Source organism: Archocentrus centrarchus, chromosome 1 (assembly GCF_007364275.1).
Source record: "Archocentrus centrarchus isolate MPI-CPG fArcCen1 chromosome 1, fArcCen1, whole genome shotgun sequence".
NCBI lineage: Eukaryota > Metazoa > Chordata > Actinopteri > Cichliformes > Cichlidae > Archocentrus > Archocentrus centrarchus.
In genome coordinates, this window is record NC_044346.1 from 29,985,823 (window position 1) to 30,010,743 (window position 24,921).

A 24,921-nucleotide genomic window follows, 5' to 3' on the forward strand; every position below is an offset into this window, starting at 1 on the left:
CCTGCAGGCCTAACAGGTATCTGACAGCCTCTTAAGTTCCACAATGTGTCCTTCTGCATCCAGTGACTGCTGCAAACTAACTAAAGCAGTGTGGCCCTTTGGGGAGCTGCTGCAGAAGGCATAAAGCACAAGGTTGAAGAAGGTTACAAAGTGCTTATTTGACTTTTAGGCTTCCACCAGGACCAGATTCAGGCAGTGTGCTTTGCAGTGCACATAGAGGGCCTTCTCAATGAGTGTGCGTAATATGGCTTGAAGACCTTTGTAAATGCCACTCATGTCGGCTGCTCCATTGTAGCCCTAGCCACACATATTTTTCAGCTCCAGACCTTTCTTCTGTAGAAGGAAGACTACAGTATTCTCCAGCTCCTGGCCTGTTGTTGCATCAGTGTTGCAAACTTCAATAAATCTCTCCTTTATGTGATTTTGATGTAGATAAACTGTAGATTATATGTTTATATCAATTTTCAACACTTTACTGTGAGAACTACGTACTTGACATTCTCCTGGAAAATGTGTGTGTTCATACTTCGTTGTTCTTCAGGCTTTCACATCAAAATAAGTAAGATTTTTAATGAAACAGAACTAATGAACTTGTCTAATTTGTAAAACAGTAAAACCGTCTTTAATTAATTAATTAATTTCAACCATATGTCTGTTTTGTTTTTGGTTTTTTTACACACTCAGTGGGACTATTGTCATTTCAGTTTACAAATTGCACTCAATCCATTTAAAAGCATATAAAGCTCTACACAGCCATGCTCCTGCATATACAGCTGATCTCATTAGACCTTATAACAGCAATCGGCCTCTGATCATCTGATCAGGGTCTCTCAACTGGTCCATACTCTTAATTTAAAACCCCCGGCAATCACGCTTTTGAGGTTGTCGCTCCTAAACCTTGGAGCAGTCTTCCTCAGCTTATCAGGTCAGATGAATCAGTGATTTGTTTTAAATGACTGCTGAAAACTCATTTTATAGCTTTTTTTGGCCATAGTTCACATCTGATGGGTGTATACAAGTGTGTATTTTAGAATGAATGTAAGACCATATGTTTGACTGTGTACATACATATGGTTATCTTTAATCAGTGGTTTTATCCAAACTGTGAAGCACTTTGAAACTGTGTGTTTTAAAAAAGTTGTATACAGATAAATAAGTTAAAAACACAAAACCTTTATATGTAGAGTATTTATAAGTAAAGGACAAAGTATATATCACTCTTGTCTAGTCATGCTGATAGCACATAACCTTATGAGAGATAGTAGTGGATTTCATTGAAAAATCATTGAAAAATCATTTTCATTGAAAAATGTTAATCAAGGACTTTGCTGCAGCTTCCACACCCCAACTTCTGCAAAGCCATGTACTGAGGTGGTTCTGACATTTTTGACAGCCCTCAATATCTTGATAAACAACTTTAACTTTAGATGTAGTTTGATGCAAAACCAAATAACAAGAGCCCTGTTCATTATCTTGAGATATTTCAAAAATGGTTCCATTCCTAAATGTCTTTTGGCATTATTGGCTTGACAGACCAAATGCAATATGAAACAGAATGAACTGCTGGCAGGAACTTATATGCTTGGGTGTGGCTCAGATTTAAGACAAATAAATTTACTGTCTACCGACTGGAACAGATGTCTGTCTACCGGCTGATGAACAGAAAGATGTAGGGCATAACGCCATGCCTTCAGTGGAGATCGGTCTGTTTTAGACCTGCGATGTCAGTTTGAGAAAAAGAGAAGAAACTTATGAGAAGAGCGATGGTAACTGATGGAATTAAAGCCAACTTTTTCACCTTTGCAAAGTACATTTTTATCTTTGTTTTGTTTGTTTTTTATCTTTGTTTGCATGTGTCTGTTTTATTAACTGTTGTACAAAGTCAGAATTAGGTTGTATAAAGGTGATTTACACCCATTTGTGAGATTATACTTCGCTGTCATGTGAAGCAAAACCTGTTTTTCAGGGATAAGACAACTGTTGCCAGTTCAACAGTGGTAACAGAAAGACCCACCCAAATCACTGTAGCACTTTTTTTTTTTTTAAGGGTCACAAGGCGGCTTGAGGCTATTCCAGCTGCCACAGGGTGAGAGGCAGGGTACATCCTAGACAGGTTGCCCGTCTGTTGCGGGGCTAATACAGAGGGACAGATTTAGAATCGCCAGTTAACCTAACCCCATGCATGTCTTTTGACTGTGGGAGGAAGCTGGAGTACCCAGAGAGAACCCATGCAGACACAGGGAGAACATGCAAACTCCACACAGAAAGGGCCCATAAACGAGCAAAAAAAAAACAAACCAAAAAAACTCCAAATGCATGTTGCTCAACGTGGATCCATGTGGGCTGCACAGGAAAGAGAGTGACAGCAGAGTTCACCAGGAATGGGTCAAATGTGAAAAAAAAATGTCAAAGATTAGAAAAAACAGTATGAAAAGTACAGAGAGTTACTGCAGTGGACACTTGTCACTATTTTTAACACTAATGTCTCCACTGCTGGCTGATCCATCAACAACAGCACAAGCAAGAGTATCCCACAGACCAGTCATACCACATATTTTTGACACTGCCTCCATCTGACAACAGGTGGTCTCTGCAGGTAGATGGGCAGCCCGTAGCTCCCAGCGGACTGTTAACACCCTACCACCGCTGAACCATAATTTCCCCTTCACTAATGTGATTAATTTGCAGCCTCATTACGTTTTCCCTAGAGACAGTAATGCATTAAATGTGAGACACTGAAGTGACAATATGACAGGCAATGAAAAAGCAAACTGTATTTCAAACGCTTGGCTTACAAGGAAAAGATGACAAATTGCATTAGAAAAGACTAAGTAAACATTTACAGTTTCAGTGATGTAGTGGTAATCAAAAGGTCCCAAGACAGCTGATAATTTAGACAAAGTGATTGCAGGAAAAACTTTTATACAGTCACTGACACACCTGACACAACTGCCCTTCAGAGTACAAAAAAATCCTATTATCTTGGCATGGCCGCGACTGCTCCCTGTGCTCAATTCTCATTGGTTACATCGCTGATAAGCTGGGCATGTTCGCCTGATTGATGCGGGAGCTGATTGGCTGCGACACGATCGTAGTGCCGCCCCGTTGCGCTCTATCCCACGGCTCTGTTCCTCAGCAGTTGTGTACTACTCTGCTGATTGGAGGCTTTCCTGTCACTCATCTGGGATACCAAGGAAGGGGTGCAGATTGCCAAGATGAAGCACTACGAGGTAAGTAGTATTTATGAAACTTTAGCCGTCAGTGGGGCTAGAAATGAATGAATTAAATAATTCCAGAACTTACCAGCAATTTCTCCAAATCGGAGAAAAGAGGTTGAATTTAAAACTTTCAACGTAAGCAGCGAAGATAGCATGCTGCTGCAACGCCGCCTGTCATATACTGCGCGCTATATGACCAGGGAGCTGTGGCCTGTTGTGGTTAAATTAGCAGTTTCATTGGCTAATATCGTACCTGAAACATTATACCCACGCTGTGCATTTGATAAGTTCTCATTATAAAGTGTAGCCTACTTCACTGTTAGCTGAAGACAGATGGGTGTATGATAATGCACGGCATCATCGATATCTCTGGCTGCAGTGACTCATGGCGCTTCTTATCTTATTCTTACCCAATAATGCAGGTGAACGGTCAAGTGCACAATCTCAGCGCTTTTAAATTAACCCTTGTAGTTTAAAAATCCTTATAAGCTTAAAAAATAAAATAAAAATACGTTTTAAGTGTAATAAAATAAGTAAGCTGAATGAGCTACTTGGATATCGAGAAGGAAAACTGTGCACAAGGGCCTCTTTAAACAGTTCTCTCACAAACGTGAAAAGCTTCTTGTTGCAACTGACCGTTTTACTTGTGCAAGCACCTTACGTTTTTCCAGATGTTAACAGTTTCAAGAGCACGAAAAACCCATCAGACAGGCTCTGAAGCAGTCAGACAGAAACTAACCCACCCAGTGGCTGCTCTAGCTCCCCCTCTCTCTGTTGGCAGGCGTCGCTTTTGAGACCTGTTGGAAGGGTGAGATATTTAGATGAGAAGTTTTCACTAAAAACACCAAAAATAATAAGACATATCTAAGAGCAAACTCTATTAGAGTGTCTGTGAAGTTTAAAAACAAAACGTGCTTATAAACGTATAATACATTAAATCATTCACTAAACATTGGTTTAAATATTTCTTCTTATTCACACTGTATCAGAATTATTTGCACTGTAAGGGCTTTTTTTCCCCTGGCTCACAGTCAGCCTAACGCTCAGGCTGCATACAGCACTGACATTGATTTATGGCTGTTTGATGAACCAAAATAATTATACTTGAGTAAATGCAACCCCAGTTTGGAAAAAGCAAATCACATTACAGTACTGGTGATTTCCTTTCACTCTGGCAAAACCAGTATAGGAGGGTGCCAAAAACTCCTCAGTGCATGAGTAAAAACTTGACTGGCCAATGTGGCAATCATAGCTTCCTCTTAAGATCTCTAATCAAGCTGCCTGACTCACCTTATCGCTTCAGCTATCACCTCCTGAACTTGTACACAAGCCCTTTAGCTGCATTTGAGAATGTACATACTGAAAATTTTAGATGTATACATGCAGTTACTGTGCGATAACCAGACTTATGGATCTACACGGAATCAAGTAAACCAGGTGACTCGATCGTTTGGCAAAAAATTATAATCCCTATTAATTTGATCAGTATTCACAAATATTAAACACGGTTGTTCATCGACTTTTGAAGCAACATACATACATTACCCTCTTAAAATAATGGCCTGAGTTTTATTTATTTATTTTTCAGGTTTTGTTAAAAAATGACTCAGGCCATTATTTTAAGTGGGTGTCAATTTGCTAAACTTTAATTAAAAGCATATGATGTTCTTTGTGTGACTCTTTGAAACCAGACAGCTGAATTAGATTCAAAGTGCTCCTTCTGCCATCTTGACTTTGCTAAACTCAACCCGCCACATTCTGAGTATTCAGTTACCCTAACATTGGCAGTCAGGATAAGTGGTCACGTGAAGCTGATCGTTAACACCCTAAGTTAACCCTGGGTTTCCCCTGCGGAAGTGGTGACATGACCTGACTGTAGCAGGTTAGGTTCACAGCATAAGTTAGCATGGCGCTGTACCGCAGTAAGAAGTGAACCACCTTTGTCTTACTGAAAACCAGGGTTAACCCTGGAGTTGCCTGGAAAAGACAAAATCCTGCTTTGTACTACAGTGGTGAGAGCATCTTTGTGTAACAAAATTCAGGACAATATATATCTTATTATAGCTCTTCATGGTTCAAAACCATTATTGTGACAGTTCTCACATATTTTTAAACTTAAATCAAACTGGAATTATTTTCAATTTTGGATTATTTGACCAATTAAATCATCATTTCAGTGCATTTACACCAGATAGCACTAGAGAGCTGCAAATTTAGTCATCAACATGTAATTAGTATCTAGAAGTGTGTACAAAAACCAAATAGTTCTACTTTGGTCAAAAATACTTCAAAAATGATCTCTTACCTTGAAGAAATAGGTTCTGTCTAGTTATTGTACTGTAGCAACTTTTAAGCTTGGTGCTCCCGTTTCTCACCCTGGAGTGTATTACCAGCACACATGGTCACTGCCAGAGCTTTAATATAGCTAGATGAGACAGGGGGAGGTGCTCAGGCAGAGGGTATGCCTGACACAGAAACTGAGATGGGATTATTTCCCCACAGTCTCAGCAACAGTGCCATGTGTCTGCCTTGCCTGTCTATGTGACTACTTTTTTCAGTATGATAATAAACCAGATAAATTGCTTAATTTAATCAGACAGGCTGGCTTACACAAATGACAAAATAATGGGAAATGTGGCATCTGAAAGATACAACACAGAATCGCAAAATCAACATCTTAAAATGGGTCGAAAGCCAAGCAGAAGAGGTGGGTCTTAAGAGTAGATTTAAAAATGGCCAGTGAAGAGGCCTGTTTAATGTGTAATGGCAGCGAATTCCACAATTTGGGAGCCGCCACAGCAAAAGCTCTGTCCCCCGTGACCCTCCGCTGTGTCCACATCCAGGAGCAGTTGGTCAGCTGATCTGAGAGACCGGGAAAGGGAGTGCAAGTGCAGCAGCTCAGATGGGTTGGGCAGGGCAAGGCCATTTAAGTACTTAAAAACAAATAAAAGAATTTTAAAATGAACTCTAAAATGGACAGGCATCCAGTGCAGTGAGGATAAAACAGGAGTAACTGACCAAGGACAGTTAAAAGCCGTGCAGCAGCATTTTGGACCAGCTGAAGATGAGACAGGGAGGACTGGCTAACACCAACATACAAAGAATTACAGTAATCCAACCGAGGTGTAATACCCTGACCCTCCAACTTAAAACGCCTGTCATCATAAAACCCAAGTTTGTGACAGTAGGCTTTACATACTGTGCTAATGGGCCCATGTCCACAGGAGGAGACCCGCCAGTGATGTCAGGACCAAAAACAGTCACCTCTGTCTTCTTTATATTCAAATTCAGAAGGTTAAGAGCCAGTCAAGCTTTTAGTTCTTCAAGACACGTAGAGTCTGTTTGCAATTGGCTTCCTTGTTTTTTAGGGGCATATAAATCGGAGTATCATCTGCATAACAATGGAAAGTGATTTTGTGCTTAGTAAGAATGGAACCAAGGGGCAGCAGATACAGAGAAAATAGTATTGCGGCACCCCACATGACAATGGAGCAGAAGAAGATCTGAAATCATTTAGGTTAACGCAAAAAGTTCTCTGGGCCAAGTATGAGCTGTATTCCAATTCTTGGTCTTAAGATAGTGGAAGATTGAAGTTTGCCAAGGGGACTACCCTGAGTAAGCCCTTGGGGTCGGGGATATTATCACCCCGAGGTGGCAGGAACAGGCAACCCAAGGTGTATGTGACTGCGACATCTGGGTGTTCAATTTGGTTTCACTGTGTAAAACTCCTGTAGGCTGTGAGAGTGAAACCCTAAACTGGTGTCATAGTGTTTAGTGATGGACATGGGGGTCAGAGTTAGTAGTTGATTGAATGTCAGCATAGTATGGTCAACAGTAAGACCATGACATCATGAGATAGACGTTGATGAGTGTGGGGTCTGGAGAGAGAGACAGGGTGGGTTATGCGGTGTTAGCAGGAAGTGTTTATATTTAGCTAGGTGGAGGAAGACTGAGGGGGGGGGGTCAAACTAGAAAGCGTTTTTCTGTTCAGGCACGGGGGGTGTCACTCTACCTCTCCTCCATCATCCTACTTAGCTGGGAGTTGAGAGGTGTCAGGGGTCATCAGGTGTCTGTTTTTAGGAACGAGTTGTATTTCAAATGAGAGTCACTGCAGCTCTGAAAGGAAGCTACTGCTCTCTGCTCTGGAAGTTTCTTTAATGATAAACACAGCTGACAGCTGGGGGGTACTGGGCATTCCTACATATGCAACTGTGCACACACATGTGGCATATGTTTGTGCTGCAGGGGTCATCTGGCAGTTAAATAAAGTGGTGCAACAGAAGTGAAGGAATGAGAAGGGTGCAGACAGGGTGAGTGGGAGGGAGGGAGAGTGAAAGAATGACAGAGGAGGAGGAAGAGGAGGAGGAAGAGGGACAGAGATTTATTTCCACAGCTGAGTACCTCCCCTCTCTTCTCCGGCTTAGCGTGCATCTGAGATAAACATTTGAGAGGTGGAGGGTGACAAGAGAACTTAGGGGAAGACTTAAGGGACGACGGGAATATACCGAGAGGAGGAGGAGAACTGTGGATATGGATGCCCTGGCATTAGAGGCCACAGGCAATAAAAGGGTGGCTAACGGGGCGGTTGTGCCTGCCCCACTGCCGGTTCAAGCCCCGACTAAACGCAAACCTGCCAAAAAAGCTAAAAAGGCTGTTGTTTTCTTTGAGGTGGAGATTCTGGACGCCAAGACCAAGGACAAGCTTTGCTTCCTGGACAAGGTGAGAAGTCATTCCTCTTCTTCACATATTTGCTTAACCTTTTTTTTTTTTTTTTTAAATGCAACTTCAAGTTAACATGCATACCTGCAGCTCACCCAGAAGTCTTTTTTATAACTCCCTGTGAACATCACAGTTTTTCCCAGCCTTTTATTACAGTACAGTGTATAAGTCAGTTGTTTTCTAGAACATGGAGGAGCTGCCGTAGCTGTAGTCCTTGCTGTCTGTCAGTGGGTATGAGCAGACTGAGTGTTGCTGTCTGTAAATGGAGCACACACTGAAGCGCCTTTCATACATGGACAGCACTGAACTGGGTTTACTTATCTGGATAAGGTTAATGGCACACACCCAGAAAACACATGTACAAAGTAGGGATGGCACGATACCACTTTTTTATGTCCGATACCGATACCGATATTTTACATTTGGATATCGGCCGATACCGATAGAAATCCGATATTTAAAATTGATCCAGGCATTTAAAAACATAAAATTTTTTTTTTTTTTTTTAAAAAGAAGTCAACAGTCTCTCACACAACAAAATCAAAGTCTTTTAGTTGTCTCACATACAAGAGTAAGGACCAGGGCGGGCAGAGCTTTTTAGGCACTGGCACCAAAGCTCTGGAACTGTTTACCACTCCAGCTCCATTTAGCTGACTCTGTGGCATCATTTAAAAAATAGTTGAAAACTTTTCTGTTTAACCAGGCTTTCTGGTTTCTGACTTTATTTTTATTCTTTTTCTTTTATATGGTAATGTTATTATGTTTTTAACATAGTGTTTTCTGGAGGTGGGGATGATATTGTGTTTTAATTATTGTACAGCGCTTTTCTGTCTGTGAAAAACGCTATATAAATAAACTTTACTTACAACAATAACTATTACCTGAATCCTGTTGCTTCTGTGTGAGAAGCATGTTGCAAATTTCATTAGGGCTGCAACTATCGATTATTTTAGCAATTGTGTATTCTATTTATATTGATTACCCAAGTAACTGGATAAGAAATACTTTTTTTCATATTAACAGTTCATCTGCATATTTTAACTTCCGTACTGCAGTTTAAGAGATAAGAGAGATAAGATAAGATAAAACTTTAATAATCCCACGACGGGGAAATTTGTGCATTACAGCAGCGCAATAAATGGTAAATGGACTAGTTCTTATATAGCGCTTTTCTACTCAGTCAGAGCACTCAAAGCGCTTATACAACACGTTTTTTACATTTACCCATGCACACCCATTCATACAAGCACTTCCATGTTTACTAAGCTAAGTGCTTTTTAATTATATAACATCCACACACATTCACACTCCGACGGAACGGTCGGAGAGCAACTTGGGGTTAAGTATCTTGCCCAAGGATACATTGGCATGTAGCCTGGAGTAGCCAGGAATCGAACCCCTGACCTTCCAATCAGTAGGTGACCTGCTCTACCTACTGAGCTACAGCCACCCCAAATACAGAGAAAAAATGAAAAGGATGAGTAAGAACAAATAACTAAACTAAAAACTAAAATGCAATAGAATAAAATAAAATAGCAAAAAACTATACACATATACATAAGCACTATATACATAAATATATATATCAGTGTCAATACCCACATTTACATATACACACATATACACACACTATATAAAGATATCAAAATATTATATACATTTGTAGCCGGTAAGGTACACAGCATACACGGTATGCATTATATGGGTGAGTGTAATAAATAAAATGTATCTGACTGTATGGATAAAGTGATGGCAGTGGAGGTAAAGTGTCCAAGTGACTCAAGACATTATGATGTGTTATACAGTCTAACTACTGTTGGGATGAATGACCTGCGAAAGCGCTCCTTCCTGCAGCGAGGATGTGTGAAACAAACAGGGTGGATGGAGCAGCTACAAAGTTCTCTTTTCTTCACTTACTGATCAGATGGTTGATGAAGGACCTCCAGCTGTTTCCCAGTAAAGGTTTAATGGAGGTTACAGGGACGAAAAGGCTTCTTTTGGACAATAGAAAAACATTTCCTTCTGCTCCATCTGAGCGCGCCGGCTCCGCCTCTTTCCGCTTGTGCAGACAGACTGCACGTAAATCAGCTGACTGCTGCTATTGCGTCATCAGTGTTCACGCGAAAAACTAGGGGCTGCGTGAGCGCAATCTTGTAATGCTTTATAGTCACAAGCATTCTCCTAAATACGTTTCTACTGCAGGTCTATATTTAGTCACAAATCAGGGATTAAAGTATCAAAAATATTTTGACGGGGAAGGGGTCCTTCTGGTACTGGACGGTCACCAGTGCTAATAGCTGTGCTCGCTAGCAGTATGTCCGGGAGCTGAAGTAGAGAAAAAAATAACAGCTGATTCTCAGCACAGCGAGCACAACACACAAACAAGGCAGAGAGCGGTGGAGGCGGAAAAACATGTCGGCGATGATCGCTCAGTGTCAAAGGGAATCCGTCGCAGCGACGGAGGATCTGAGGGGGTTGTTTTCTAACTCCTGATCCCCCACTCCATTCCAGTAGGTGGCGGTAATGCAGCTCTAAGCTGGTTTGGTCAACCGCAAACCCACAAGAACAAGAAGACAACTGAGTACTGTAATGCAGCTAATGTGAGCGAAACGTTGTTTAATGTATCGGATTACATTTTTTTATTTCTTTCCGATATCCGATCCAGTAATTTAGGCCAGTATCGGACCGATACCGATACTGAATATCGGATCGGCACATCCCTAGTACAAAGTAACAGAAACAACTGCAGCCTAATGCAATCTGTATTATATATGTAGCCTATATTTATTCCCATACTAATTATTTTTGGAGTTCTGGGGGTGGGGAGACAGTCCACTTTGTGCAGTAATCACAACTAAAAATCTTCCTGCATGACCTTCAAAATACAGGTGCTTATGTGCAGTTTATAATGTATGGTTGTTAGACACTTATAGAAATTCGAGGCACTATGTTGCACTATGACACTTTAGAAAATATGACCAGAAACATCATCTCTTTTTATTCGTTACGCCTTTCAGAAGTTGTTTCACTGTGGTAGCCACCCAGTTTCAGGTGGTTCAACTGTGAAGGAGCAAATTAGAACAGGTATTATAGCCTGTATATAAAAGATGGGCATAGCTCCATAGTTTGAAAAAGCAAGCCAATGGAGAAGTGTCTTAAAATTGTATTCATCCTTATAGCCTGAATTTATCATCTCAATTGCTAGTTTAATATCTTATTTAATGTAACACAATGTTCTTTGGTAAATGGTCCCATTAATGGCTCAGTCACACTAGAGTAAACATAGCATAGTAACCTTGTGACTAGGAAAAAATCAGAAGTTGCCAGGTGATTGCATTGAATCTTCGCATTTAGTGAACAATTGCAAGTGCAGGTATGTCAAACAACTGGTTGCTCAGAAGTTAAGCATGCAACACCCTCAGCCTGTGGGCAACCAAATTTGATCGCAAGGCAGTTGCACAGGTCACCTAGTGGGGGACAACCTGTCTCTAACACTGGCTCAACTTGGACAATCACTCAGACTGACTGGTAGAGGTTTGCAAATAATTGTGGTGTAAATTATAAATGCAGACTGATTGTAACATGCTAGCAATCAGTCTGAGTCAGTCTGTGTCAATGAGCACAATGTGCCTGCAATGTGTCTCTTTGCAATAGGAGACACTCCTCAACTGGTTGCCAACTGGTTGTATTCTGGTTATTCCTGATTCTGCAGCTAATATGTCACTATTTGTGGAGGAATTTTGGTTTCAAATCTGGCTGGACTGTGACTAAATGTAGCTAATGCAAATTTCTGTGTATGTAAACGGCAACAGATTTGCAATTTTGCTAGTTTAGCACAAACCAATTGCATGTAATTGCCAATATGACTCCATTCAATACCAGAGCTAATCTTTCTTATTGCCATTTTATTGGCATCTTGAAGCACCAAAGACACCGAAGATGGCGACGGAGTGTTTGCAGACGTGGGATCTATCTTACACAGTCGCAGTAATTTTGGTTGTGCTGTAGTCACCAACTGCTGTTTTCCCCAGTGTGACTGCAGCATAAGAGTAAAAATTTCCACTAGATAAATCTACTTTTAGATTGACAGGCTGCTGCAGTATGATTATGCATTGTCTGTAGTTTCTCAGATTCATCCCTTGCATGTCTGCGGACACCCATCTCCCCTATGTTAGTCTTGTCTCTTCTTCTCTGGATGGTTGTTCCGAACGCAATTTCGTTATATTATGACGGAATGTCGTTATATAATTTGTTGTATAATGAATTTCGTTGTATGTATAATGACAATAAAGTTCTATCTATTCTATTCTATTAATGGTACTAATCAGTCACATCACAGTGATTACATTCATCTTATATACAGTCTGTATATTGAATTCAGGGTTGACCCACTTTAGCCAGGAGCTCCTATAATCCTTGAAAATATTTCCACTTTTATGTATGAATTTATCAAATTGTTTATAATTTGATTTGAAAATGTTGTCGTCATGGCTTTGACTGAACCTGCTCTAAGTGACACAAGATATTAAGACAAAAAGTGGGAGCATTTGAACATAGCCCTTACATGTGTCACAATATAATGGAGAGTTTTTATATTTTTAGCAACAAAATGTGGCTGTAGGGCTTTATTAGATGGGTTTTATCTGCAGTTGGTACAAGAAAATAACAATTTCTCTGTTTTCCCTCTGACTTTAAGTATAGAGGTTATCAGAGGCTTTAACAACTGTAATAACTATAAAATCTATATCAATAAAAGCAGAGTTATTACTAGACCTCTTTAGACTTAACACATTTAGATCATGTCCTAGATGACATTTAAAATCAGTTCCAAAATAGTTTAATATTTAAGTGTGCCCTGTTTTACAGCTGCAATACAACAACCCATTTGCACTGCTGTCACATGTGACCAATGTGTTGACTGATGGACTTTTAGTTGTGTTTACAGTTGGGGCTAAGTAGGTATCAATATTGCATTAGCCACATTTACTTTGAAAGGATGTTTAAGCCGACTTTATCAGGCATATTTACAGTACTTTGTTATTGTTGTATTTGACAGATTTAAATTGTTAGTGCTCAGCCTGCAGGTTGTTGCTCTTGCATTAGAAGTGTTTAGTATATTGTTGTTGTGAGTCCTGTGAGTGTATAGTTATATTAGTCACATTCACGGTGTGATCAGTCAGGGCAGACTCAGCAGGCTTATTAAAGGCTACTCCTCAGGACCACGAAGTATAAGGTTGTTTCCTTATTGGATTATGTCGTGTTGTCAGCTTAGCAGAGTTTCTATGGTGAGAACATCCTCAATCTTATCACCTCTTTGGAGGCAGTTTGACAGATGTGACAGTTATAGATTTGGATCTGGACAGAAGGCCCTTTGGGGGATTGGTTTGGTCCCCCAAAGTAGGCTAAACTGACAGGCTGGGTGAGACACACACACACAAAAATCAAGTCTTCTATCATGTCTGGGGCAGTGTGAATATAGGACTGACTGAATGTTCTTGATACTAAATGAGGCCTGTAGAAAGAGGAGTTCACAGAGAGGTGGTTGGTCCATCTAATCCATCCATAATGATGTCATCCTGCTGAAAATGGCTTGTGGTCTTCAGGGAGACATGAACAGAAGCCAAGTCAATTACAGCAGCAGACCTGCTCAGTTTACTACAGATTTGTTACACAATCTTTGAAAACCAAGATGAGGGAGCAGCATTTCAACAAGAAGGTGATGACAGAATATTTCCTGACACTGCAAATCTGCTGCGAGTGCTGAAATAAGCAACCAGCATGGCAATGCAAAAAAAAAAAAAAAAAAAAAGTAATAATTTAATGTGATTCTGAGAGTAGTGATACCCATATTTTGTCATTGTTGTTGTCCTTTTTTTTTTTTCCTATTCTACTAATTTTTACTTGAATATTTATTGCACTGCTTTTGTTTAGAGTTTTGTCATTGTGTAACATTCACAGTTTGTGGCAGCACACTACCTCATAAACCTCTATGTTCTGTTTTTCCAAAAATCTATGCCGTTGTGGCACTTTATTCTGATATCAAAAATATTTTTTAACATTAATATTTTTCATGGCATTTCAGTCTTATCATAGTGTAGTGGTTCTCACAGTCACCTGATACGCAAAAGGTCCTTGGTTCCCAACAGGGAGGAAACGCAGCATCAGGGAGGGTTGTGTCGTTACCAATCATGGTGGGGCTTTTTTTGTGTGTGTGTGTGTTCTTTTTTTTTTTTTTGTTGTTGTTGTTTGTTTGTGGATTTGCTGAAAATTTCCTCTCCCATTACCACAACTCAGGGTGTGCACTGATACGAAGCACTGTCCCCCTGATTTAAAATCTTTATAACTCACTGCATCAAGGAAGGATTTTTTTGGGACTAGAGTTTGGCATTAACAGTGAATTTTTTTTTTTTTTAATGACTTTAATAAATGACCTAATGTGCGTACAGCCAAATAGCACAAAGAGGTTAAATTGGGCCATCTGGCAATATGATTCGTTGTTGCCTAATTTTACATTACTCTAAATAAATCTGATCACAAATAAAACAAAAGGGTAAAACTAGTATGTGCTTTGTGACCAGCTGGTGCTCCCAGTTTTGTAACTGCTTTTAAATGCCAGTAGAATTGCAACCACATACGATAGAGGAATAATTCTTTTTGCATATAAAACCAGAGGACTTACGCTTACATATCATGCATTCAACGTGTCCCAGAGCACTTTAACGGGTTCCCAGAAATCACACAAAAAGCACTAACAACAAAATGTACTCCATGCACTTTATCGTGTTCATTAGCATGTACAGCTATGGTATTTCTGTATCTAGCATAATATGTACATACAAAAAACGTTTTTCAATTTCTTTGTGGGTTAGTGCACTTTTTAGCTACTTTGTGTAATTACTATGGATTTCCTTCATAGATATAATTATAATTAGGGTTATGAAGATTCTGTTGATGTATAGTGAGTTGAAATATTCCACAAGATGGTACTACAGCATGTATAAATGTAAAGATATGGTCTGGTGGACTTGTTCTATTATAGGTCATAAAGGGTAGATTAGCAGAACTCACCACATTATCAACTGCTGTTTTTTGGCTATAGTTTTTTTTTTTCCAGCTTTATCAGAAGCAAAACGGGGGAGGTATATAGTGTTTAAGCTGCCTTGGCTCAAACAGATAAAAACGTGATCAAATAATTGTCAATGTGGGTATTACTTTAAATAACAAAATTCAAGCTAATTCCACAGGGTTTCATTGTTTATTGTCCCGTAACAACTGTTCATGTCCATATTTACCTTTGTGCTCTCTTCATGTCTCTGTTTTGTCGTCATTGTTTTTTATATTGGGGGTTGTTGAGCCATTGCTGGCAGGCTGGCATGAGGTTGTGTACTTTGGCTATGTGTGTCTGCACCAATGCTCTTTGAAACCCTAATACCAGCTGTTAAATAGCTCACATCCATGGGGTGTGTCTGCACAGTCAGAGCTAAATTTACCCCTATATCACCATCATGAATGGAAAACAGGGTTATTATCTGTTCCTTTGTGTTTACACCTCCCTGCACTTATTTATTGTGGTGTTATTTGTAGGTCGAGCCAAATGCCACCATCGGAGAGATCAAGTCTATGTTCCACAAGAGCCGTGAGTGCCATCTGTCTGCAGGAGATTAATATATCATAAATCTGAGACAAGATCAAGGAAATCTTGTAACGTCACATGCATAAATGCTTCACAGCAATCTTAAGTCAGTTTTCTGTTTGTTTCAGATCCTCAGTGGTACCCAGCTAGACAGTCTATTCGCCTTGACCCCAGTAGGTCAACTTAAATTAATCTCCTACTTCTATGTATCTTAAAATCCTTATTTACTGTAAATTTTATTTACTTTAAAAACACTTTAAGTTGTATATTAGGTAATGTGTGTGTATTTGTGTTTCAGAGGGGAAGTCTCTGAAGGATGAGGATGTTCTGCAGCATCTTCCTGTAGGAACTACGGCGACCTTCTATTTCAGAGACCTGGGGGCTCAGATCAGCTGGGTCACAGTGAGTACAACACAAAGACAGCTCTAAACACAGGAACACATTGAGCTATGTTGTTTTCCCTGTGTGTCACAGTGTGTGTTTGTGGGACAGAAGTTTAGGCTCAACTTCTGAGGTTAATTTGCTACACAGACGTCCTCTGTTTCAGTGAAGGTTGCTTTTACTCTGCAGGGAGAAGCAGAACAAGCAGATGGGAGATAATAAATGACCAAGGTTAAAATGACTAAGCGTGTGTGCTGATTTTTATTTATTTTTGACTCTCCGAGATTCTGACTATGCTTCTACTTTCTTGTTTTTCAGGTTTTCCTAACAGAGTACACTGGTCCACTGGTAATCTATCTGTTGTTCTACTTCAGAGTTCCCTTCATCTACCCGCCCAAATATGACTTTACCACCAGTAAACACTGGGTCGTACAGTGAGTGTCTCAAACACACCTTCACAACCTTTATGTAGTTAAACAGAGCTTGCTTGTCCTCTGTTGGGAGCATCTCAACAGCATGAATAGAAGATTGATACCACTCTTGTGTCTGTAATCTAAAAATGAAGTTTTAGCTGTAGAGTTATTTTCTAAGCACTTCTGGTCAGTTCAGCACACACTGTATGTCTGAGCAATCATTTGGTTAAAGTATTTGTCTTATTATAACTCAGAGGTGTTAGACTTGGCCTGGGGGGCCCGAAGTGGCCCACTACAGAGACCAATCGGGCCTACTCTATGTAAAAACTGCACATGTAGGATTTTTACAATATTTTGTCGTTAATAACAGATTATATCACGAGAGTTTGAACCAACTTTAATCTGAGCCAGAGGTCTGAATCATTGTCAGTTTTACAGCCTGATTACTGACAGAGTAAGCAAGCTTTTTAACTATAGAGGAAACAAAATGTAATAGAATTTTTTTTTTTCTTCTGTAAATTAACAGAAAATATAAATTTTTAAATTATGAGACAGGATCTGGGTAATGAGCTGCCAGAACTTTTTATGTAATTCTACAAATGTAACACTGTAAGCCATGCCAATCAGTTTTATACATTTTCAGAATACACTTATTTATACTAAAAAGATAATAATTTGGGGATTTTTTTTCTTTTTTTTTTTTTTTTTTTTTTTTTAAATCAGATAATAGTTTTGGTGGTTGGGCACCTCCTCAGATGAAATGGGGCTGTATGTGACCCATAAACCAAAATGAGATTGATGCCCCAGCCTGCTCTTTTACTTAATTTCCTAAACATCTTATTCAGATTGCTTATAAAAAAGGACTGCATGTACTCACCAATTTGTATAAACTAAAACACACACATTTTCTTTTTCTTCTTTTTTTCTTTAGGCAGATTAGTCAATACAAAATCAGTCTTTACGCAGACGATCCATGGCTATTCATTCAAGACTTGCATAGTGTGAGAAGGGACTTCTTTGAAGTCTTGTGCCAGTTACCTGGTAATTTGACAAAACTCCAGGAATTTGCTTCAGTCAGTCAAAAAAAAAAGTTGTACTAAAAAATCAGATGTTTCGCACTGAGCTGTTTTTCATCTGTTTCTAGTCTTTATGTGGACAAGTAAGCAAATAAATTCTTTCAAAATGATCAGTCTTTCACTTTCAGGAGAAATTTCACTGACTGCAAATAAATATCCTTTTAATGTTGCTAAGAATTACCACTACACCACTTTTGTAATTTGTTTGTATCTGCAGTGGCCCCATAGTTTAGTGATTAACACATTTGCCTAATATGCAGTTCAAGACCAGAAGGAAACACAAATCCTAGAAGGGTTGCATCAGGAAAATCTGCCAAATATGCAGATCTATCTGACCCATTGTGTGTAAGGGAGCAGCTGAAAGAAGCATTGCTTTGTTTGCACCTGGAGAAGGCCACCTTTTCTTTCTTTTTTTTTTTTTTTTTTTTTTTTTTTTTAAACATATTAAGGCTAATTAAAAATCTATATTTTTCCAGTCTTGCCTGTATGTGCCACTCTTTCCACTACGTTAAGAGGCTCCTGGAGACGCTTTTTGTCCACCGCTTTTCGCATGGAACAATGCCATTACGCAACATCTTCAAGGTGATTTAAAAACGCATCATATTTACACTCTTCCACTCAAACTATTTTACCTTACATGAATGTGTTTGACAGCTTGATTTAAATTTAGTACAAGATGAAAAGTGTTCAATTTTGTGGCTGAAAATGTTGGAGTGACATTGATTCTGTCTTGTTCTGTTTTAGAACTGTACCTACTACTGGGGCTTTGCAGCATGGATGGCCTATTACATCAACCACCCATTGTATACACCACCCAGTGAGTATGCATGCAGCAACACGTTGTTACAGTCGATGCTCTCACATGTCATTGTAACTCCTTGTTCTTCACTGATCATGTTGATTGTGTCTCTTGCAGTTTATGGGGAGCAACAGATCAGAATTGCCCTCATCATATTCTTGGTAAAAAAAAAAATTTCTACCCCACGACTTTTTAGTTGGAATTGAACATGTAACATTTTATGGGCTGACAACTATATAAAAACACAGATCTTGATTGAATTGTCATCTTTTGCATTATGTGCATTCAGTACTGAAACACGTTCTTTTTTTTTTTTCTTTTTTTTCTCAGTTCTGTCAGATCGGCAACTTCTCCATCCACATTGCTCTTCGGAACCTCCGTCCACCAGGTAAACACACCTGTCAAATCTGTACGGCATATTTACGTGCCTCCTTCTTTTCCCTTTCTAGAATGTGTCGTTAAACGATTTCCTAATTATCAATGACAAACTCAAAATACACTTGAAATCATGATTTTGTATCAGTCATTAGTATTTGTGACTAAACAAAGTTAGTTTTCAAAAACACATTGATCAATTCTGATTCAAGCATAATAAATGGCATTACACTAACTGAAATGTATTATTTTCATAGTGAGAACCTGACTGAGAAATTTGGTTTTGGTCTCTCTGGTCCACAGTAGTTTTAAATATTAGTTAGTCAATATAAAACTAAAGATGACTGGATGGGTTGAGAATATTTTAACTTTTTATTCACTTTTTTTTGTCCAGGCTCTAAGACCAGGAAGATTCCCTATCCAACCAAGAACCCCTTTACCTGGATCTTTCTGCTGGTCTCCTGCCCCAACTACACCTATGAGGTAACTATTTCACTGACTTTAGTGGCCAAAGTTTTCTGTCCAGTGTAATAATGTGTGGCGGTGTCCTGGTGAGGAGTACCAAGATACCTGTATCTTGCCTACAGTCAAGCATGTTAATTTCATTAACACCAAATCAGCTGAAGATTAACAACCCCTCTGCTACTTAACTGACCAGATCTGTATCTCAGAAGTTTAATAAGTCAATAGCAGAATAAGCTGTTTGGCAATGGCAGAGAAGATTTGGCAAGTTTTTCATGGGCACAACACGCATACTGAACTCTGCTGCTCATCCCAAAAATGCTGTTTTCTTACAAATGTGGCACCATTTAAGGGAAAAATAAACAGGCTTTCCAACAGTATAAGATTTCTTGCTAAGAAGCATTTTTACAACAAAGAAACTCCTTACTTTTGTGCCAAGGTTATATACACATTTTTTTTAGATGAGGAAAATTAACACTTCACTGTCAGCCACTTATTTCACTGAACATCAACTCAGATCCTTTTTTTAATTGTTAAAGACTGGTGAAAAACTTTGAGTCTTCTCAAGGGCATGCAAGCAAGCTTTCGGAAACCACTGCATTAAACAGATTTTGTGGCTGTATGGGTGGTTGCTGCCCTCTGGTGGTATCAGTACATCTTTATCACATCACTGACTTTTCTCCTTGAGAGAGCGCATAATACACTGAACTGCAACTTTAAAATCACCTGCCAAAAATCGTGGAGGTTCCAACACAGCTCTGATCTGGGACCACTGGAGGTGTCCCAAGGTGTCTTGTGGTTTGCTTGGTGGGCCTTTACATTCCACTGCATAGAGCAGATAATCTGCAGTCTGGAGGCCAGGTCAATATTTTGGCCACTTTGTTGTGCTTTTTTTAGTTTTCTGAGTGGCTTTTGCAGTATGGTGGTGCACATTATTCTGCAGAATAATACAGAACATGGCACAGAAAAAAAATTGTCTATCATTAACCTCACCAGTTTTAATGTTTTAATCTGTGAAATAAACCCAATGGGTACTGACCTCAGTAATCTTTAGTGGAATTGAGGCCATCTCCATGACATGTATCTTGCTTCCTGGTATCAGCTCTACATAGCAGTCCTGTTTTGTAGATTCCAGTGTGGATTCATAAACATCTGAACTCTGTACTTCTGTTGATAGCAGTCTCTGTCACAGGTGTAGTGAGGTGGAGGAAGAAAAAAAAAAAAAAGCTCCTGTCACATCCTTCTCTGTCCTCCGCAGCTGGGCTCCTGGCTTGGCTTCACCCTCATGACCCAGTGTCTGCCAGTGGCCTTCTTCACACTGGTGGGCTTCATCCAGATGACCGTTTGGGCCAAGGGGAAGCACCGCAGCTACCTGAAGGAGTTCCGCGACTACCCTCCTCTCCGCTCACCCATCCTGCCTTTCATCCTGTAGAGGACTAGTCAGCGCTGCTGGTTTGCAGGAATCCTGTGCAGTCCTTTCCTTCCTCCAAAATCTACACTGGAACCTCTTGGACTGACTGAAAGAATAAGAACCTATTCTTTTTTCTTCTTCTTTAGGTTCAACCTTCATTTTCCGTTCCTGTAATCAGCCCCCTTTTTGTGTTGTGTGAAAATGTAAAACACTATTGTTCTAGTTCTTTTTTTTTTTATTACGGACAAACAAACCCATTCTGACTGGTTAACTGAGTTGACGTACATTTGCTCTCCCAGAGCAGTTTTCACCTTTAAACTCCCAATGTCTATAGAACGATTTCCTGTGCATCGTTTTTTTTCTTTTTCCCATCTAATACTGCTGTTTATGACTCAAATTTGCATCTGGTGACATCTCCATAAATCCAAATCTGAAACCAAAACAGAATTTAATTTGTTGATGTCTGATGTAATTTATTAAAAAAGTAAACCAACATGTGGTCTTATCTTTTAAATGAACAATTTAATCTACACTATTTGAATGATGAAACTTACCCTTTAAAGCAGCAATGGTCAAATAATTTGACATTTTAAGGTGAAGTGGTTAGTCTGGATAAGCTGAGTTGTACATAAGCATTTTATAACCACAGTTTCACTGTCGATCTTTGTTTTTATTAACAAGACTCTGGGCTGTACAGCTTAAACAATATTGTTTAATGTGAACAGTAGCAGGTATATACAAAGAAGTAGAATCAGAGGATGAACTAATTATGCAGCATGAGCCTGTGCCTCAATTCTCTTCTTCCTCAGCTGGAGCCTCCTCTCCCTCTCATACTCCTTCATGCGCATCACATAGCTGGAGGGAGAAAGACAAAGGCATCTGTGGTTATACTGTGGGTCATTTTCATGAGGGCTAAATTTATTAGTTAAATTTGAAGTTGATCTACTTTGAGGTTTCATGTTGTTTTGATATTCAAATAGGAAAACTAGTTTCTTTGTTTCCACCAAGCAGCAATCTCAAAGTGCAAGAAACGGCAGTTTTACCTGTGCTTGGTTTCAAATGCAAGTCGATCCTCAGTTTCAGAGATGAAATTAACACGTTGGGTCACCAACACTAATTTACAACTTGCTAACAACTGTACACGCCTTTATCCTGTATAATGACAATAAAGGCATTCTATTCTATTCTACATGAGGAAGGAATTTCTTATTTATAACTGAATGGGTGTGATGACAGGCAGTTGTAGCAAATTGGCAGCTAGATTTCACCTTCACTAAATCAAATCAAGGAACTGAACTGCCTCAACATGTTTGTGCTGTTTGAGAAGTGTTTTTAATAAAACATTATGAAAAATAATACAGCCAACTATGTGGTGCAGCTGGTCCAAGAAGTTTGGACCAACGTTTTAGTGAGTCAAGGAAAAACTGCTAAATGGACCTCATGGTGAAAGTTTTGACAGGCAGCACTAACAACAGCTCTGAAATGTATCTACACAACTCTAAACACTTACTCCTGGTGTTCGCAGTAGTCCCAGTCATGTCTCTCATGCTTGCAGGCCAGGAAGTTGGGCCAGTTATCCCTCTTGCACTTCATGAGTTTCAGGAGGTAATGGGCACAGTAGTCCCTCTGCTCCAAAGGAAGTTGGGCCAAGTTCATCTGCTCCTGGGTTGCTATCATCTCTGACAAAAGGACAAGTTTTCAGTTATCCAGCCAAACACCCTAGTGGTTATGTGTGCTAAAATACAACATCTGATGTTTGAGTGCTGCTCCAGTTCCTAAATGATGAGGAGGAATTTCAGACCATTCCTTGTACATAACTGTTTGACATTATTAATGTTTCTGGAGTGACTTAATTTTACAGCCCCCTTCAGATCAGTCAACAACATCCAAACTGGGTTAAAGTCAGGACTCTGACATCTTTTCAAAACAGGAAATTCCTTTTTATTCACTCCTTATTTCCCTCACTCCCATCTGGTGACTTCAGATGGATGTCCCTCAGTACACCTGGTTCTGCTGAAGGTCTCTTTCTAGTAAAAGGGAGTTTTTTCTCCCCACTGTTGCCAAGTGTCTGCCCAAAGCAGACTGCTGGATAATTGGGTTTCTCTCTCTCTAATGTAAAGGTTCTTTATCCTACAATAAAAAGTGCCTTGAGAGGACTGTTGTCACTACAGTAACAAGGCACTGCTGAGCTGAATAAGGTTTTGTTGCAAAGTTACGTTTTCCCACTTTGTGTATTTTAGCCAGTTGTGGAGTATCCTGGAGGGCTTCTGCAACCTTGCAGTGGCTTCTGTCACAAGCTTTATTACAGCAGACACATGACTGTGCAAGTCAGAAGGATTTCAGCAGCAGTTTTGAGGTTGTTTTTGGGATGCCCATTCCGAATGAAAGCTGTGAATTTCCTCGATTTCTATACAGGATATCTAATTGTGGGGGCGGTCTGACTGTTGGGGTTTTCTCTCTATTATTTTAGGGTCTTTACCTTACAATATCAAGCGCTTTGAGGCGGCTCTTGTTGCGAATCGGCGCTCTTTAAATAAAACTGAATTGACCTCACCTGAACTGAAATGATGAACACCACTTGTTGTGAGAGAGACAAAACTCACACTAAACTCTTGAGAAGAGCAGATTTTGGTGGTATAGACTTTCTTTGTATAACTTTATCAGGAAGGGGGCATCCTCAGCTCACAATGGAACACCTACCTCCAGGTAAATTAGCACAGAGCTCCGCAGACCGTTTCCAGCCTAAACTGCAAGCGATTAAACCAGCTGTGCAACCCATAAAAATACAGCTTTCTGTGATATAAAATTTAGTGTGATTGTACTTATCTACAACTGTACCTTAAATGGAGATAAGACTCGGTTTTATGAGTAATCAGTGCAGAAATTTTAGCACAAAAGCTAACGACAGATAAAGTTTGACAGGCCAAAGCAACTGCTAATAAACAAACTCCAGTCCCAATGAATTTAAATAAATAAAATGCAGCTGTAAAAGAGGCCGAACTGGCAGCTGCAGACCAACCTCTCTCTTTCCTCTCTGCAAAGCCGAACTGCGGGTCGAACTCGAATTTCTTCGCTGGGTCCGGTTCGGTGTCCGTCTCGGTGACATACCGTCTGACCAGGTGAGCTCCCATATCACCTACCAAATGTCCGCACTGTTAAAATTAACAAATTCGGGTCGCTTAGCTTTAACAATAATAAAATCTTTACTGAATTATTCTGCTATCTGCCATTCGGTCACCTCCACAAACCTCCTGCTACCACTTCCGGCTGTTACCGGAAAAACAGCCGAGCTAAGCGAGTCGAGAAACAAGACAAATAACAAAGGTTCCGCTTGTAACAATGCCAGAGTTTTGTGTTTTGATATTTAACAGTTTTGTTTTCAGTTTGGTTTTACTTTTTATATTATGGGTGGTCAGAACATACAGTGCCAGGAAGAGTAGGCACATTTTGCTTTGATTACAGCTTTGCACACTCTTGGCATTTTGAAATTAAATGAAATAAACCTTTATTGTCATTGCACATTGTACTTGTACTTGTACATGTACATTTTCTCAATCAGCTTCATGAGATAATCACCTGAAATAGTTTTCCAACCGTCTTGAAGGAGTTCCCAGAGATGCTGAGCACTTGTTGGCTGCTTTGCCTTCACTCTGCCGTCCAACTCATCCCAAACTATCTCAACTGGGCTTAGATAAGGTGATTGTAGAAGTCAGGTCATCTGACACAACACTCTATCATCCTCTTTCTTGGTCAAATAGCCCTTACACAGCCTGGAGGTGTGTTTGAGATCATTATCCTGTTGAAAAACAAATGATGGTCCCACTAAGCACAAACCAGATGGGATGGCATGTCACTGCAGAATGCTGTGGTAGCCATGCTGGATTTTTGAATAAATCACCAACAGTGTCATCAGTAAAGCACCTCCATACCATCACACTTCCTCCTCCATACTTCCTGATAGATACTCCATACTACATGTGTGGGAACCACACATGTAGGAACCATCCACTCACCTGTTCTGTGTCTTACAAAGACATGACATTTGGAACCAAAAATCTCAAATTTAGACTCATCAGAGCCAAAGGCCAGATTTCCACTGGTCTGTCATCCATTCCTTGTGTTCCTTGGTCCAAGGTATTCTCTTCCTCTTGTTGTTCTTCCTTAGAAGTGGCTTCTTTGCAGCAATTTGACCATAAAGTCCAGATTCACGCAGTCTTCTCTGAACAGTTGATGTTGAGATGTGTGTGCTACTGAAACTCTGTGAAGCATTTAAGGTGGGCTCTTATCTGGGGTATTGTTAACTTGCGGTTTCTGAGGCTGTTAAATCTGATGAACTGAACCTGTGCAACAGAGATAACTCTTGGTCTTCCTTTCCTGGGGCGGTCCCGATGAGAACCAGTTTCATCACAACATTTGATGGTCTTTGCGACTGAA

The 24,921-nt window shown here is 39.8% G+C and overlaps 2 protein-coding genes across 3 annotated transcripts; one reads left to right on the plus strand and one right to left on the minus strand.

Annotated features, from left to right (window-relative positions):
* The first annotated feature begins 3,122 nt into the window (after positions 1–3,122).
* Positions 3,123–20,980, plus strand: tecrb (trans-2,3-enoyl-CoA reductase b). Of its 2 annotated transcripts, XM_030731603.1 has the most exons (12): positions 3,123–3,230; positions 7,887–7,937; positions 15,522–15,573; positions 15,699–15,743; positions 15,869–15,972; positions 16,270–16,385; positions 17,917–18,022; positions 18,185–18,257; positions 18,357–18,400; positions 18,570–18,627; positions 19,009–19,097; positions 20,335–20,980. In XM_030731603.1, exons 1-12 carry the CDS (start codon positions 3,216–3,218, stop codon positions 20,506–20,508), a joined length of 927 nt encoding a protein of 308 aa, XP_030587463.1. In that variant the 5' UTR covers positions 3,123–3,215; the 3' UTR covers positions 20,509–20,980. The 2 variants fall into 2 exon arrangements, with proteins under 2 accessions (XP_030587463.1, XP_030587456.1); XM_030731596.1 differs by lacking the exon at positions 3,123–3,230 and having other exon boundaries at positions 7,621–7,937.
* A 156-nt stretch (positions 20,981–21,136) lies between these two features.
* On the minus strand, positions 21,137–23,783 carry ndufb7 (NADH:ubiquinone oxidoreductase subunit B7). Its single transcript, XM_030731615.1, has 4 exons — positions 23,726–23,783; positions 23,507–23,639; positions 21,998–22,166; positions 21,137–21,342 (listed from the first exon to the last, which is right to left on the minus strand). Exons 2-4 carry the CDS (start codon positions 23,616–23,618, stop codon positions 21,255–21,257), a joined length of 369 nt encoding a protein of 122 aa, XP_030587475.1. The 5' UTR covers positions 23,619–23,639; positions 23,726–23,783; the 3' UTR covers positions 21,137–21,254.
* Positions 23,784–24,921: the final 1,138 nt, after the last annotated feature.